Source organism: Oncorhynchus mykiss, chromosome 25, assembly GCF_057628025.1.
Source record: "Oncorhynchus mykiss isolate SJ-2025 chromosome 25, ASM5762802v1, whole genome shotgun sequence".
NCBI lineage: Eukaryota > Metazoa > Chordata > Actinopteri > Salmoniformes > Salmonidae > Oncorhynchus > Oncorhynchus mykiss.
The window spans coordinates 73,622,509-73,638,477 of NC_143046.1; the positions used below are offsets into that span (position 1 = coordinate 73,622,509).

Genomic DNA, 15,969 nt, shown 5'->3' on the forward strand with positions numbered 1-15,969 from the left:
ATTTCGGATTTCATGACAAATGCTGAAAACAAGTTGATTCTGAGTTTGCAAAAACATTGGAAATAAATATGTAATTTTCATCAGTTTTATAGCCAAACAGGCCAACTATAAAACTACATTATTCGTCATTTTGTCAATGAATGATATTGGGTAGTGAATATTAATTCAATATGACAAATAGGCTAGCCTAAATAAATCTCTTATTGTCCGATTATCACCATCGGCCTATTTTGTTTTTAAAGTAATAATGTAATGCACATTTCATAGCTTCAGTTATCATGAAGTGATGATGGAATGCCAGCTATTCTACCAACAACATCTTACGTGCACTTTTTCTTTTTAATACTCTGTCTGGTGTTGCTTATCTCCAATGCAACAATAACTCAAGGAATGGCTGGTCAAATCCAAATGTATTAATATATGAGTAGGAGTACTTGTACCAGTAAGTGTCAGATACTGTCTGTATGAAATAATAAATAAACACATTTGGTGAGTGCTTATATTTGTCCTATTTCACATATGTAGGCTACAAGTGAGTATTATATGCATATGTGAATTGGAAATGTTAATTTTTTTTGTATATCCCAACTCCCCTGAGACACTCTTGGAGAGTATATCAACAGCTACCATGGAGCAATTAGGGTTAAGTGCCTTGGCAGATCACATTGTCAGCTCTGGGATTCAAACTAGTGACCCTTTGGTTACTGACCCAATGCTCTTACCGCTAGGCTTCCTGCCGCCAAAGGCAAATTGGTCACTGGTCTGTGTTGTTCTATGTGTGTGGCTTTAGGTTTTTGTGCCACTGCACTGTACACTGTTCTTCTCTCAGCACATATCAAAGCTGCAGGCTGAAGTAAAATGTAGACTTGGTTTCCTCTATTGTAATCGCACCTCTTTCACCCCAGCTGCCGAAGTAACCCTGATTCAGATTGTCATTTTACCCATGCTAGATTACGGAGACATCATTTATAGATCAGCAGGTAAGGGTGCTCTCGAGTGGCTAGATGTTCTTTACCATCCGGCCATCAAATTTGCCACCAATGCTCCTTGTAGGACACATCATAACACTCTATACTCCTCTGTAAACTGGCCATCTCTGTATACCCACCGCAAGACCCACTGGTTGATGCATATTAATAAAACCCACTTAGGCCTCACTCCCCCCTATCTGAGATATCTACTGCAGCCCTCATCCTCCACATCCAACACCCGTTCTGTCAGTCACATTCTGTTAAAGGTCTCCAAAGCACACACATCTCTGGGTCGCTCGTCTTTTCAGTTCGCTGCAGCTAGCGACTGGAACGTGCTGCAAAAAACACTCAAACTGGACAGTTTTATCTCAATCTCTTCATTCAAAGTCTCAATCATGGACACACTTACTGACAGTTGTGGCTGCTTTGTGTGATGTATTGTTGTTTCTACCTTTGTTCCCTTTGTGCTGTTGTCTGTGCCCAAAAATGTGTGTACCTTGTTTTGTGTTGCTACCATGTTGTTGTCATATTGTGTTGCTTTCATGCTGTGTTGTCATGTGTCATGCTATGTTGTTGTCTTAGGTCTCTCTTTGTGTAGTGTTGTGTTGTTTCTCTTGTCTTGATGTGTGTTTTGTCCTATTTTTCTACTTAATAGATTTTTTATTTTTTTAAATCCCAACCCCCTTCCCCGCATTAAGCCTTTTGCCTTTTGGTAGGCCGTCATTGTTAATAAGAATGTGTTCTTAACTGACTTGCGTAGTTAAAGTTTTTTTTTTTTTTTTTTTTTTTTTTAAATACAAATAACAACTCTGTCCGGCAAGTTTTCTGAGAAGGGAGGGAGGGAGTGATACATGCTGCCTGTCCTGCAGTAGGAAAATGCGGAAGTGAGTGAGGAGGGTTTTCAGCGGCGGAGGAATACACCAAGCTATATAGACAGAGCTCGCGAGAGATACACACCTTCAACCCATCAGTAGAGGTCCCGGGAACTGGTCAATCTCGTAGTCTAGTTTTAGAAAACTAACACATTCAGCGCCGACAGACATGGTGAGTATTATATCATGTGCTGCGTTGGAAATATTATTTTTAATTCAATATAATTTAAGCAAGCAATGGTAAGGTTTCCTCGTTGCATGAATGCATGCTTTTCCTGCGGAGGAAGATTCGCGTGAACCGTTGAGTGACGGTCGGAGTGATCGTGCGTCGACGCTAGCTTGTCAAATTTTTGGGTGTTACATTTATTGATTATAGGATCCTTCCTACAATTCCTATGCATTGCTGATTGTGTTTTTGATGGAGCGATATTTAAGACGTATGATGATAACTCAAAAGTATATTTTTGTCTGATGATGATCGCGGCATTTACTTCATGTCAGCGAGCCAGACCTGACTCCATGCGCCCGTGAAACTAGCATTTTACGGTTTTAATGTTTAACAAAACCCGTGTGCTGATCCGGTAATGGAACGTGTTAAGATTCTGTAACATAATATATGTGTAATATAGAATGTGGGCTATCCAATTATGATCGATATAAAGCTGAACAACCATTGAGATTTTTATATTTTCCACATGCACAAGCGGACCTCTCAATGCAGCGAACAAATATCTGTTGATGCGGTTCGAGGGAGCAGTGCATACGATCTACCGCTGTACCTATCGTACACCCGCCCCCATAAAATCACTAATTCAGAATTATATACAATGTTCTAGGAATTTGACAAGATATTGCGTTTGTATTAGGCCACTATGAACCAGCAGTTCACCAGATCGTGTATCATTTTTACTATGATCAGTGTTTTTCAGGTTATATTACTGTTGTATGATGTAGAATGCATAGTTTCATCTTTCTGCCTCAGGAGACATTAGGGAGAAACTCATCTATGGAATTAAAGTCTACGTCTTTGCAATATTAACGGAGTTTGATACATGCTGTCAGTCACTTTTTGTTCTATGGTAATTACAAATAATTGATAGACTTGTTGTTATACGATTTCTAAACACCAATGGCTTCAATTTGATCAAAAATGTAATCTGTGACATTCTTGTATACTACTTGTCAGGTCGAAAGTGATATGGTACTCTTGGAATAACTGTAGCTGCCCTATCTCTGACATGACCGTGCATGTTTGATTTATGCCTTGGTCTTACCACTTTTTATACACAGATCTACATTGTTCCATATATCATGTTGTTTTTCAGTTAGTAATTACCATTGTCACTGGAGGTTCAACCTCCAACATACTTTTCTATCGCCTGTCTCCATGGGAGGGATTGGGTTGTAGCAGCGGGAGAACAGCATTAAAACATGATTCTCAAAGTAAGTCATGTTCTTGTGCTCAATGCACACATTGTTTCTCCAAAAGCATGGATGTACTGTCTCCACCAATGTGGGGATTACAAAGCTATGGATTGTAGTCTCTGAATCTGTGTGTCCACTGTTTCGGCCCTCGCTCTAATGTTTGATTGGTTGTGGTGGACAATCATAAGAAGGAATCTTTTTAGATGTGTGTTGCTGTGCTGTGAAGGCGTGTACTAAAAGGTTGTGTCGACTCCACTCCCCTGCTCTCGTCTGTAGTAATGCCTCAGTAGATGGGTGGGTCCTCTGCTCTCTGCTGTAGTTGTGGGGACATTGACCCTGCCCCGCTGTAAATCAAATCACATTTTCAAATGTATTGGTCATGCCACAGGATCCTGCGGCGTGCCCTAACAAGGAAATGAACGTACTAGAAGACAGCCCCAGTGTATTGAGCTGATCTGCTCTATCAGAGTTAGTGTGGTGACTCCATGTAGAAAAGGCCACTGTCTGATTGGATTCTTCTTATTCTCGCTTTACTGGCATGGAATGGCCACAACCTAAATGCAGGGTGCCTGACAACCTTGGCAGTGCCAGGGGGGGGGGGGGGTGCTCTTCTGTCTAGGGCTACCATTCTGTAACAATAAGTTACAAATTCAACAATAAGCAGCATAACCAATTGATGTCGATGTGCTGAATATTGCTGCAAGAGATTTATGAGCAAGGTTGGGTGGAGGCTATGAATCTATAGACGATGACTAGGCACTATCACTGCACATGATGTTACATGCTCATATGTAGGGGTAGTGTCTGATTAACTCCATCCCTCTGCTGTAGCTCTATGTTGGAGTCTGGTGCAAAGCATCACTTCTCATTTCTGAGATGATGTACATTGTCCATGTTCTAATAAACTTAAATAAAAGTGGAGCTCCAGTCATGTGGGCAGACAGACACAGATGGGACATAGCAGTGACAGGAAGCCCTCACTCCCAATCTTCTGTGTGTCACTACACTACCACCACCACATGGCCCTCAGGGACCACTTGTCAATGTGATGTGAAAGTGGCTATGCCATGCTGTAGCAGCTATGGTGTTTTTAGGTTTCTGGGCCAGGATAAGATAGCTGCAGCTATGGTGTTTTTAGGTCTCTGGGCCAGGATGGGATAGCTGCAGCTATGGCAGCAAGCAGTGCTCTCTCATACCTAGGTTGTGCATTTTTTGCAAATCCAGGCCAGATTTCTGGCAGCCATGTGTGTTGGGGGTGTGTGTTGGGGTCTCGTTCCCTGCCCGAGGGGCCAGAGAGAGGGAGGTCCTGGCTGGGGTTACAGTGGGCTGGCCCTGAGGATCCAGTAGGGTGAGGAGCAGGAGGAGGACCTCCCTTCTGGGCACACTGCCAGAGAATGCTGCTGCTGCCAATGCTCAAGGAACCCAACAGAGGGAGAGAGACAGAGGGGGAGAGAGACAGAGGGGGAGAGAGACAGAGGGGGAGAGAGACAGAGGGGGAGAGAGACAGAGGGGGAGAGAGACAGAGGGGGAGAGAGACAGAGGGAGCCAGGGACAAGAAAAAAGGACAGTACAGGACCGGGAAAGAGTGTACAAACAGAGAGGGGTGTAGGTAACACCAGAGAGACAAACCTGCAAGCAAAGACAAACCGATAATGCCAAAAGTAAAGAAGGCCTACAGGTTCAGGGAGAGAGAAAGAGGCTAAGGGCCTAAGGATGGTTCAGAGAAAAACAAAGCCATTGTATAGTCTAGCCCTAAATTAAAGCCTATGTATCACAGTGAGGTACGGTGTTCCCACTAGGATTTTCTTCAACAACAAAGGGGGGATGCAGCGAATGGGTTCATCTTGTGTGGCAGACAGCCGTCAGCTTAAGCATCTAGCCTCTCTGACCCTGGATGCTGTCGTCTGTCCAGCTAGCCTGGCAGGGGACCCTAAGCATCATGTGACCAGGCCCTAATCACAGAAATTATCCTTCAGACCCCCTCGTTGGTTTTTGTAACTGTATCACCGAGCTGACAGTCCGGATTGTGGTCGGCGGGGTGGCGAAAAGCAAAACACGATACATTAACCCCAGTGCTTCTGTTGAAACGCCCCATGTGTAAGTTAGGATTCCCAAAGATATCCAATACAGACAGCAGCCCCAATGTTAGGCTGTCGCTACAGTACAGGGGAGGTAGCCAGTCAGTCACATCATTCCATCACTGCCACAGTACCTCAGGCTTCAGGTCAGGTAAACCCTGCTTCTTTATCAGTCTAGTCCTCCTCTCTGTCTGGTGCGTAGTTCAGCCAGCTGAGCCCCACTCCCCGAGACTTGACACAGCTCCCCACGGCTAGCAGCCAGAGACCTGACCTGCACAGCTCCAGTCATCCAGACAGGCAGGCTGAGGAGCCCGAGGAGAACCATGTTGCCCAAGAAGGCACCCTGCTACCAGGACGATGACCTGGTTTCTCTGTCCATGTTATATGAGCTTCTAGACCAGCAGCAGTTCTTCTATAAAGAGTTGATTGAGCAGCAGGAGAGGAACTACAAGTCCTTCCTGCAGATGCTGGTGGACTCTACCAATAGTCGCATTGATAGCGTGGTCAAAGAGGTACAGGACATGAAGAATGGCTTGCAGATCACCAAGACCGAGCTGGGGGACATCAGGCGCCAGGGCAACATAAACACCAAACGTGCGGAGTGCCTGGCCGAGGGGCTGGTGATGGTGCGAGAGGCCATGGATGTCGTCCCCTCCAAGGCCGGGGGGTCCAATGGGAAGCCCAAGAAGGGTACTCTACTTCTGGACTGCAAGCCAGAAACGAGGATAGCAGATACCTGGCAGGACCAGCCTAAGGCAAAGAGGCTGGTAGCCGACCTGACCGACCTGCATTTTGACGATTTTCAGGTCCCAACGCTCTGCTATGCCTTCTGAGTGATGGGGAAGCTGAAATTGGTTGAATACTGTATAAGTGATCTGATGGGGTAGCTGCTGTGGTGTGCTCCGGTTACTGTATGACTGATCTGATGGGGTAGCTGCTGTGGTGTGCTCCGGTTACTGTATGACTGATCTGATGGGGTAGCTGCTGAACGGAGATAGTAGAACAAGGATCTAATTTTGGACAGTTCTCTTTAGTAGACGTGTAGAGTGAGAGCAGATTTTGTGGGGAACATGGCTGGTTGGGTGTGAAGTGTTCTCTAAATGTGACTACCAGTGTCTTTACTGCCCTCATGCATCGTGTGTGTGTTTACTGTAGGCATATATTACATTTAAAGTGGGAAATGTGTCCTGCATACCTCCGTAGAGGGAGGCGTTTCATCCCAATGTGATCATTGTATTCATATCTCGTCAGCAGATGAGCCGTGTTGCTAAAATGTAAATATGAGATCCACTGTGTGATGACTCGTAGAGAACAACCGATAATATCGGCACAGACGATTTCTCCATTATAGCGCGAGCACACTGTTCTCTCATAGAACTCCTGCAAGTAGGCCTATCTGGAGGCGAAACAAACCACACCTGTTTATGCGAGGTGCTGAAAAAAAAACACTTGAAAAAGAAAAGCACTCTATCTAGGAGCTCAGAAGCAATCATTTTACCAACGTTTCGACCGATAAGCTGTCTTCATCAGGGTATAATGTTCAGTAGGCCTAACATGGACCCAAATGAAAGGGAATCAGATTTTGTCATGTGTAGCCCCAAAGACCACTGGAATCAGCCAAAACAAGCTCAATAACTCCATGCATGCATACACTCCCATTGAATATGAATTCACCTGACCTATCTTGATTTACTCAGTTTATCAAGAGATTGACCATTTTAAATAGATGACCATTAAAAATAAAGTCAAATGCATTGTATAGTTTTATAATTTATTTGTTATTGCATAAATGGTTGTCTCTGGAAAAAGTTATTGTAAAAAATGTTATTATTTATTATCGGCATAAAGTATTGTCCATGGACCTCCTTGACCTCCTTGGTCGTTTTCTAGGGATGAGCAGAGCGGCAGAGGAACCAATCAACATGCATGTTAAACTGCTGTGCAATGATTGGCCTGGCCTCTCCTCCGTGGCATTGTTGTGCATTATAACTTAACAGCACAGACAGACAGGGTGTCTTCTCCACCAGGTTACGGTATTCTCTGTTCTGCCAGAGAATTTATCTTTATCCCCTTACACTGTGTACAAGACAGTAGTTTTGGAATTGTTAGTTAGATTACTTGTTGGTTATTACTGCATTGTCGGAACTAGAAGCACAAGCATTTCGCTACACTCGCATTAACATCTGCTAACCATGTGTATGTGACAAATAAAATTTGATTTGATTTTGATTTGCCTTAGCTGGATCGTTACCTTGGCTACATAACATCTGATCTCTTGCTCAGAGATCACTGGCTAATATCTGCTGCTCAGAGGTGGGCTAGGATGGGAAGAAATTGGGCAGTTTTCTGTAGTGCTGCTTGTGTTCAGAGTCGTTAGCCAAAATACAATGCCATTGATCTTTGTTTTTCCCTCTCTGTCCTCAGGCTGACCAACTAACAGAGGAGCAGATTGCCGGTAAGCAGTTCAGCACACACACATTTGAGCTGTGAATGAATATTTAATGTGAGTGAGGCATGTCTGCTAGCTCCTGACCACTGATGAAAACATGACTTTAGCATCATCACTAACGTCTACACAAAGTGGTAGACCAACACGCACACACAGAGGGACATTCCTGTGCTGTTGCCTCTTCAAAAGGTTGAAGGAATATACAAATCACTTATGCATTTTGTTCATGTCGTATGGTAATAAGTTCAATACATTTAGTTAATTTCCTACCAAGTTGAATACATTTTTGAACATTGTTGAATTGCGTTTTAATGTCTGGATTTCGTGATTCCAGCCGCGTTCTCAACGCAGATTTTATACGGCCCTAATAATGGGCAGATACCTCACCAATGGCAGACGGAGACCTAGCAGACATACCTGTTGTTGACAAGACTTTTATCTGCTCACCTTTACAATTAACAAATGTCATCTTTTTAGGTGGGATTACTGGGTGAAACCTTAACTTAATTAAGTAGCCTACACGCTTTGAATTTTTTTTCTTCCTTAGAACCAAAAATGTGAAATTTCTGAATTATGGCTACTACTTATAAATAGTATTAATTTTAGCTAAGAATATAATAAGCAATTTAATAATGGACAAAAGACCAGCATCATTGAGATTTTGTTATTATATGCAAACATACTTTGGAAATATGCACTGGTAGCCAGGGAGGCGTCTCTTCGTTTGAACGATTGCCCACGTCAGTCTTGGTACCAACTCTAGCTGACTCCTTTATTGAACAGCACAATATGTGCTGGGAAGAAGAAAAAAGTAGCAAAACATGAGTTAATCTACCAAAATTGAGACAAAATGCTCTGCAGACATATCATTTTTTCTGGTGTAGATTAGAAGAACAATTGACATGCAGTTGTCAGCAGCAGCAGAAGAGCAAAACATGGTGTGTTATGTCATGATTAACTAGGCTATTGAATCACCAAGACTTATTATAAATCATTTAGATGCATACCTCTTCTCAGTCAGCCCACCACCTGCTTTCATCAAGGGTCAGCAGCAGTCTTCAAATGGCTTCATGAAACATAGTCCCCTCATTTGACTCCATACTGAAATAAAGTAACATTTAGCTAATTGCCAATGTCAGGCTAGGTCTGTAGCTCTATTTGGCATATTCAATAATGTTTACTTGTAAGCTTTGGCTAGCTAGCTTGTAAAGTGGCTAATACAAGTAGCGTAGCTTTTTCCTGTCTGGCTAGATGGCTATCTTACATACGGTGCTCAAATTCTAATAACTTTTAGTTATCTAGCTATAGCTTGTGACTTTAGCTTCATATATTTGAATGATATCATCAACTTTGCTTAACTTTTTAATAAATGTAAAAATAATGTGCTTATTTGTAAGCTACACTACATGACTGAAAGTATGTGGACACCTCATCAAAAATCTCATTCCAATATCATAGGCATTGATATGGAGTTGGTCCCCCCCTTGCTGCTATAACAGACTCCACTCTTTTAGGAAGGCATTCCAGTAGATGTTGGGGACTTGCTTCCATTCATCCACAAGGCCTGGCTCGCAGTCAGCGTTCCAATTCATCCCAAAGGTGTTTGGTGGGGTTGAGGTCAAGGCTCTGTGCAGGCCACTCAAGTTCTTTCACACTGATCTTGACAAACCATCTCTGTATGGACCTCGCTTTGTGCATGGGGGCATTGTCATGCTGAAATGAGAAAGGGCCTTCCCTATACTGTTGCCATGAAGTTGAAAGCACAGAATTGTCTAGAATGTGGACACCCCTTCAAATTAGTGGATTTGGCAATTTCAGCCACACCTGTTGCCGACAGGTGTAGACAATTGATTTCACAGCCATGCAATGTCCATAGAAAAAACATTGGCATTAGAATGGCCTTACTGAAGAGCTCAGTTTGTCAAATTTTGAAAAAATGTCTAAAATCCTGATTTTGCTTTGTCATTATGGGGTATTGTGTGTAGATTGATGGAATAAAACAATTTCATCCATTTTAGAATCTGGCTATAACCTAACAAAATGTGCAAAAGGGAAGTGGTCTGAATACTTTCCGAATGCACTGTACAACCTCAAAGAACCCTTTTTTTCAAAGAGGTTAGATAAGTCTAATCAAAATGTATTGGTCACATGCGCCAAAATACAACAGGTATGCTTTCTTACAAGCCCATAACCAACAATGCAGTTTTAAGAAAAATAAGTGTAAAGTAACATGATTAAAGAGCAGCAGTAAAATAACAATAGCGAGGCTATATTCAGGAGGTACAGGGGCACTGTTTAGTCAAGGTAATTGAGATAATATGTACATGTAGGTAGCGTTAAAGTGACTGCATAGATAATAAACAGAGTAGCAGCAGCATAAAAGAGGGGGGCAGGCAATGCAAATAGTCTGGGTAGCCATTTGATTAGTTGGCTTATGGCTGTTAAGAAGTCTTTTGGACCTAGACTTGGCGCTCTGATACCACTTGCTGTGCGGTAGCAGAGAGAACTAGGGTGGCTGGAGTCTTTGACAATTTTTAGGGCCTTCCTCTGACACCGCATGGTATAGAGGTTCTGTATGGCAGGAAGCTTGGCCCCAGTGATGTACTGGGCCGTACCCACTACCCTCTGTAGGGAGGCTGAGCAGTTGCCATACCAGGCAGTGGTGCAACCAGTTAGGATGCTCTCGATGGTGCAGCTGTAGAACCTTTTGAGGATCTGGGGACTCATGACAAGTCTCTTCAGTCTCAGGGGAATAGGCTTTGTCGTGCCCTATTCACGACTGTCTTGGTGTGTTTGGACCATGATAGTTTGTTGGTGATGTGGACACCAAGGAACTTGAAGCTCTCAACTTGCTCCACTACAGCTCTGTCGATGAGAATGGGGTGTGCTCAGTCCTCTTTTTCCTGTAGTCCACAATCATCTCCTTTGTCTTGATCACGTCGAGGGAGAGGATGTTGTCCTGGCACCACACGGCCAGGTCTCTGACCTCCTCCCTATAAGCTGTCTCGTCGGTGATCAGGCCTACCACTGTTGTGTCATCGGCAAACTTAATGATGGTGTTGCAGTCGTGCCTGGCTGTGCAGTCATGAGTGAACAGGGAGTAGAGGAGGGGACTGAGCACGCACCCCTGAGGGATCCTTGTGTTGAGGATCAGGGTGGCAAATGTGTTACCTACCCTTACCACCGGGGGGTGGCCCGACAGGAAGTCCAGGATCCAGTAGCAGAGGGAGGTGTTTAGTCCCAGGGTCCTTAGCTTAGTGATGTGCTTTGAGGGCACTATGGTGTTGAACGCTGAGCTGTTGTCAATGAATAGCATTCTCACGTAGGTGTTCCTTTTGTCCAGGTGGGAAAGGGCAGTGTGGAGTGCAATAGAGATTGCATCATCTGTTGGGGCGGTATGCAAATTGGAGTGGGTCTAGGGTTTCTGGGATAATGATGTTGATGTGAGCAATGACCAGCCTTTCAAAGCTCTTCAATGGCTACAGACGTGAGTGCTACGGGTCGGTGACTAATTGTCTAATCAAGTTTTTACTGTAGCTCAGATGTGATATTTTTCCTTGTATTTATTTTGGACACATCTTCTTTTCTGCAGAGTTCAAGGAGGCATTCTCCTTGTTCGATAAGGACGGCGATGGCACCATCACAACCAAAGAGCTGGGCACTGTGATGAGGTCGCTGGGACAGAACCCCACAGAAGCTGAGCTGCAGGACATGATCAACGAGGTCGATGCTGATGGTGAGTTCCGCCTGCTGGGGTCCAACAGTGTAGGGTGAAGTTGCCCCAGATGCTGATCTTGGTTCAATTGATAATTTTCACCTGTAATGGTTAGAATTGGGGGAGGGGAAGCTGATCTTAAGTCTGTAGCTATGGGGAAACTTCACCCTGGAGTGTGTCCAACTAGGGTTGTAAAGTTCCAGGTTTTCCAGAAATCCTAGGTGGTGGATTCCTGGAATTGGGTGAGAATCCTCCAACTGGGATTTCTGGAGAAGCTGAGAATGTAAGTAAGGAGTGGCAGAAGTACTACTCTATTTCCTTGGGCTGTGTGTGTGTGTCGGTTCAGTCACTATAGAATTAACCAGCATGTAGTCCTAAAAAAAACATAACCTCTGGTTCGTTCAGCCATTCCTATGGTGAAAGAATAGGGTTTTGGGATAACCGCTGAAAATAAGGTCTGAGGTAAACACGGCTTAGATCTTATTTGTTTTGTTCTGAGATAATATCAGTCAACATGACCTTTTATGAATTATGAGACCTTTTTGGACTTTTTTTGATTACATAAATCTTTCATAAGTCACTAAGTTATGTTAGCTGATGAAGATTATCTCATTGATCAAATGTTATAAGCTCTCCTAAGCCTGTGCTTTTAACACACACTTTATTTTTGCAGTGTATCCAAAAAATAAACTTTCCCATAGGTTTTATCCAATGAAACATGGTGGAGTTGGTGCATACAAAAAGTCACCATTACTATTGCTCTCTATACTAATTTCCCTTCTGGAAGTCAATCTGATGGTGATGAGTAGTGATTCTTATTGACCAGTTATTGATAGAGTTCTTGATGCGTTCATCCACGTCCTAACTTGTGTTAGTGCTTGGACTGGAGGTGTTCTCATTGAACATGTCTTCTATCTGACTGTCTGTCACTATCTAGGTCAGGCAGACCGAGCGACTGGCTGCAACAAAGCCAGTTAAATAACCGCAGTAGGTAATAATGGCCTAGTGAAATCCATGACATAATCCGCTCTGCCTGGCTGTACATTCTGAGGCCCCACGGCCCAGGGAAATGGTTCACATCAGCTGTGGTAGACCCTGCCTACACACAAACAACAGTAGCAGTCCAGTTATTCACACACTGAGGAAGGTGAAACAGCCGGTCTGTGCATTATACGGCCCTATATAAGTAATGTAATAGTCACACACACACACTAGGGACATGCAGAGTGGAGAACAGACGTGCATTGATTCACTGGGGAACTGTATGTCAGCCATGTACCACCAGGGGAGGGGACAGCTGTGTGCTCAGGAGAACACTCTTCCCCAGGAATCACACATGATCACACACTTAAATCCCAACAGCCCTCAGCTGTTTTTCAGCCATTTCAATACTTGGGCCTAAACATTTTTTTTGGGGGGGGGGGGGGGGGGGGGGCGCTTAAGTCGAAACAATGTAGGGTAGAAAAACGTTTTCAATGTAAACGGCTAAAACCAGATATAAAGTATGTAGAAAAGATACTGGACTTATAGTTTTTTATAATATAACCTTTGAGAAGTAAATCACTTAAATAAAATCTAGAATCAGTGAGAATTTGAAAAATTTCAAAAACATATAATTTAAAGTATTGATTTTTGTTTGAGCAAAATAACACTGCATTAACCATGGCAAAATGCATAGAATTGCAGGAAATTTGGTTAAACATGGCTAAATGTCTCTACACTACCAAGGTGGGGGGCCTCAAATGTTCTCTCAAATTTGGCCGCGCTGACTGCGCCCATTGGCATGCCCCCTGCCACACCCACCACCTAAGCCCCTTTTTGATCAATAAAAAACCCTTCCTAAGCCTCCTTTTTTTTTATCTAGAAAAATCCCTCGACTGTACCTCCTATTGCACTGTTGTCGTGGTCTACTGTACACAGCCCACTCTAGACAACGCATGGCCTGTTGCAACTGGGGTTTTAATCCCAGATAAGTAACTATCAATTCTGCCTATCCACTTCTACTGGACTCCCCCTTTCCAACGATCTACAAAAAGCAAGCCAAACCCTCTCTCTCCCTCTCTCCATCTCCCAGGCAATGGAACCATTGACTTCCCAGAGTTCCTTACAATGATGGCCAGGAAAATGAAGGACACAGACAGCGAGGAGGAGATTCGCGAGGCGTTCCGGGTATTCGACAAGGTAAGGATTGTTTGTGTGACTGATTTATTTATTCACCTCATGTATACATTGCCTTTGTTTGTCAAGCAGTATATGGTCAGTAATATCCTGTATGGTTTCTTACTGCATACATAAATTACATTGGTATGTTAAAGTCCCTTTGTAAAAGGCAGGTGTGCTTACTGTGAGGTCACACACTCCTCACATCGTCTCCCCTGCAGGATGGGAATGGTTACATTAGTGCAGCAGAGCTCCGTCATGTCATGACAAACCTGGGAGAGAAGTTAACAGACGAGGAGGTCGATGAGATGATCAGAGAAGCCGACATCGACGGAGACGGACAGGTCAACTATGAAGGTAAGAAGAGGACAATGGAACTTTTCTCTCTCCCGATCTTGTTCTGCTGTGAGGGAGTGTACAGTAGTTCTCAGCAGTGTCCCTATGGGGGGCCTTGATTCGGGACAGCTGTCGCCCACTCAGTCATCTTCACCATGCTACTGTACAGTAGAGCCAGTCTTTTGTTTCTACTGCTCCCCGCATCCCTTCTCTACAGCTCCAATCCACCTCTTCTCTCATCACTTTGTACTGCCCGATCCCCCTCTTCACTCTCTACCACTCTCATCCCCCTCTTCTCTCATCACTTTGTACTGCCCGATTCCCCCTGTTCTTTCTTATATAATTGGTCCATCTCTCTGTAATGGGATATTGGACTTATGTAAACAGTCTCCTATGACGATGACCGATAACAGTTTAATTGGTTTTATGATCTGTATGTCTTGATTTGTCTGTCGGACATGTTTTATTTAGTTATGTCTGGATCTGTGAAGTGTAATTGCTGGTTTGATCAGTGGTTGGTTGGTTTCTGTTTGTTCTCATGTCTATTTTGTTTTTGCTTTGCTCTTTTGTCCACAGAATTTGTACAAATGATGACAGCAAAATGAAGCTCTCCTACCCTTCTCCTGGCCTCCTTAGAAGACAAAAAAAAATCAGTCACATGTTTTACTTACCTCTTGCAAAAATCATACTGTTTCTGTATAGAAAACATAACTGAATGTTGAAAAAATACAAATCTGTCCACATAAATTAAGCAAAAATAAATGATCTGCATGTACTGGTTAGTGGTCCTGTCCCCAAAGATGAGTTTAGACATCAGTAATAAGATAAAATAATAACTGTAAACAAAATGTCAACAACTAAAGAAAGCACTTGGTGAACTGCCTATTGGTTCCAGTTGCTAGTGGTAATGTTTGGGCTGACCATTTTCTATATTTTTCTGTTTCTGTTCTTCATGCATGCAGCTTGAGACTGGTGCCGCAGTCTGGCCAATGGGCTCACTCTGATTCCACAGCAGTGCCATGGGTACCGTTGGTGGGTTTTGGGGCAGTCTATATTGAGAGACGAGCTCACGAGATGGGGATGGGGAGTCCTACTAAACCACCGGAGGTTGGTGCACCTTAATTGGGGAGGATGGGCTTGTGATAATGGCTGGACCGGGATGTGTGGAATGGTATCAAATGGCTCAAACGCATGGTTTCCATGTCTTTGATGCCATTCCATTCACTCCATTCCAGCCATTATTATAGGCTGTCCTCCCCTCAGCAGCCTCCACTGTACTAAACTCACATAGAGATGGAATTAATGGGACCTTTTGCAGTTTGCTTAATTCATTACAAAAATTAATATTTTTAAGATGATGAACATTTACAAAATAAATACATTTAGAACTATGTTTGGCATGTTGGGAATATTTGGAGTTCTGTTTCCTTGTTGTGCGTGCAACTTTGGGTACGATTCAAGGGTGGGAGGTGGGCTGGAGATCTTTTTACCTGCTAGGGGAAGTCTTTGTTTTTTTTGGCAAGGGAATGCGGATGTACCGTCAATGTTTCTACCTTCTGTGTCTCGACTCTGACCAGGGTTGCGTGTGGGTTTTGAGTGACCTACAGCACATCATAGGGTCTTCAACACCAGAGTCTTCTCTAGACTGTCCATATTGAGTTCAGTTTACCTTCATTCCAAGTTGTACATGCTAGTCTTTGATTATAATTTTTTTTTCAATAAAATACCATGAACTTAACCTTAACTCTCCCACCCTTTCCTTTGTGTGCTTTGTGCATGCACCTCTGTTGGTTGCGACACTGAGTGATCTTGTATTACATTAGAATAGGACAGGTTTGATAACCCAAATGTCTCTCCTTGAAGATTCTGTCCTTTAACTTATTAACCTCAGTCTTAAACCATGTATGGAATTGTTTTAAGATTGTCATACCAGGGATCATTTAGCTATTCATTTGGAATTTTA

General features: G+C 43.4%; 1 protein-coding gene across 1 annotated transcript; it reads left to right on the plus strand.

Annotated features, from left to right (window-relative positions):
* Positions 1-1,930: 1,930 nt before the first annotated feature.
* Positions 1,931-15,744, plus strand: LOC110505729 (calmodulin-1). Its single transcript, XM_021585131.3, has 6 exons — positions 1,931-2,015; positions 7,771-7,801; positions 11,388-11,531; positions 13,585-13,691; positions 13,892-14,027; positions 14,583-15,744. Exons 1-6 carry the CDS (start codon positions 2,013-2,015, stop codon positions 14,609-14,611), a joined length of 450 nt encoding a protein of 149 aa, XP_021440806.1. The 5' UTR covers positions 1,931-2,012; the 3' UTR covers positions 14,612-15,744.
* Positions 15,745-15,969: the final 225 nt, after the last annotated feature.

What these genes read in the sequence shown, in the direction of transcription:
- LOC110505729 (XM_021585131.3), top strand. An exon ending in AACAGAGGAGCAGATTGCCG is followed by an intron (nt 7,802 to 11,387) that starts GTAAGCAGTTCA and finishes TCTTTTCTGCAG; the next exon opens with AGTTCAAGGAGGCATTCTCC. An exon ending in CGGACAGGTCAACTATGAAG is followed by an intron (nt 14,028 to 14,582) that starts GTAAGAAGAGGA and finishes TTTTGTCCACAG; the next exon opens with AATTTGTACAAATGATGACA.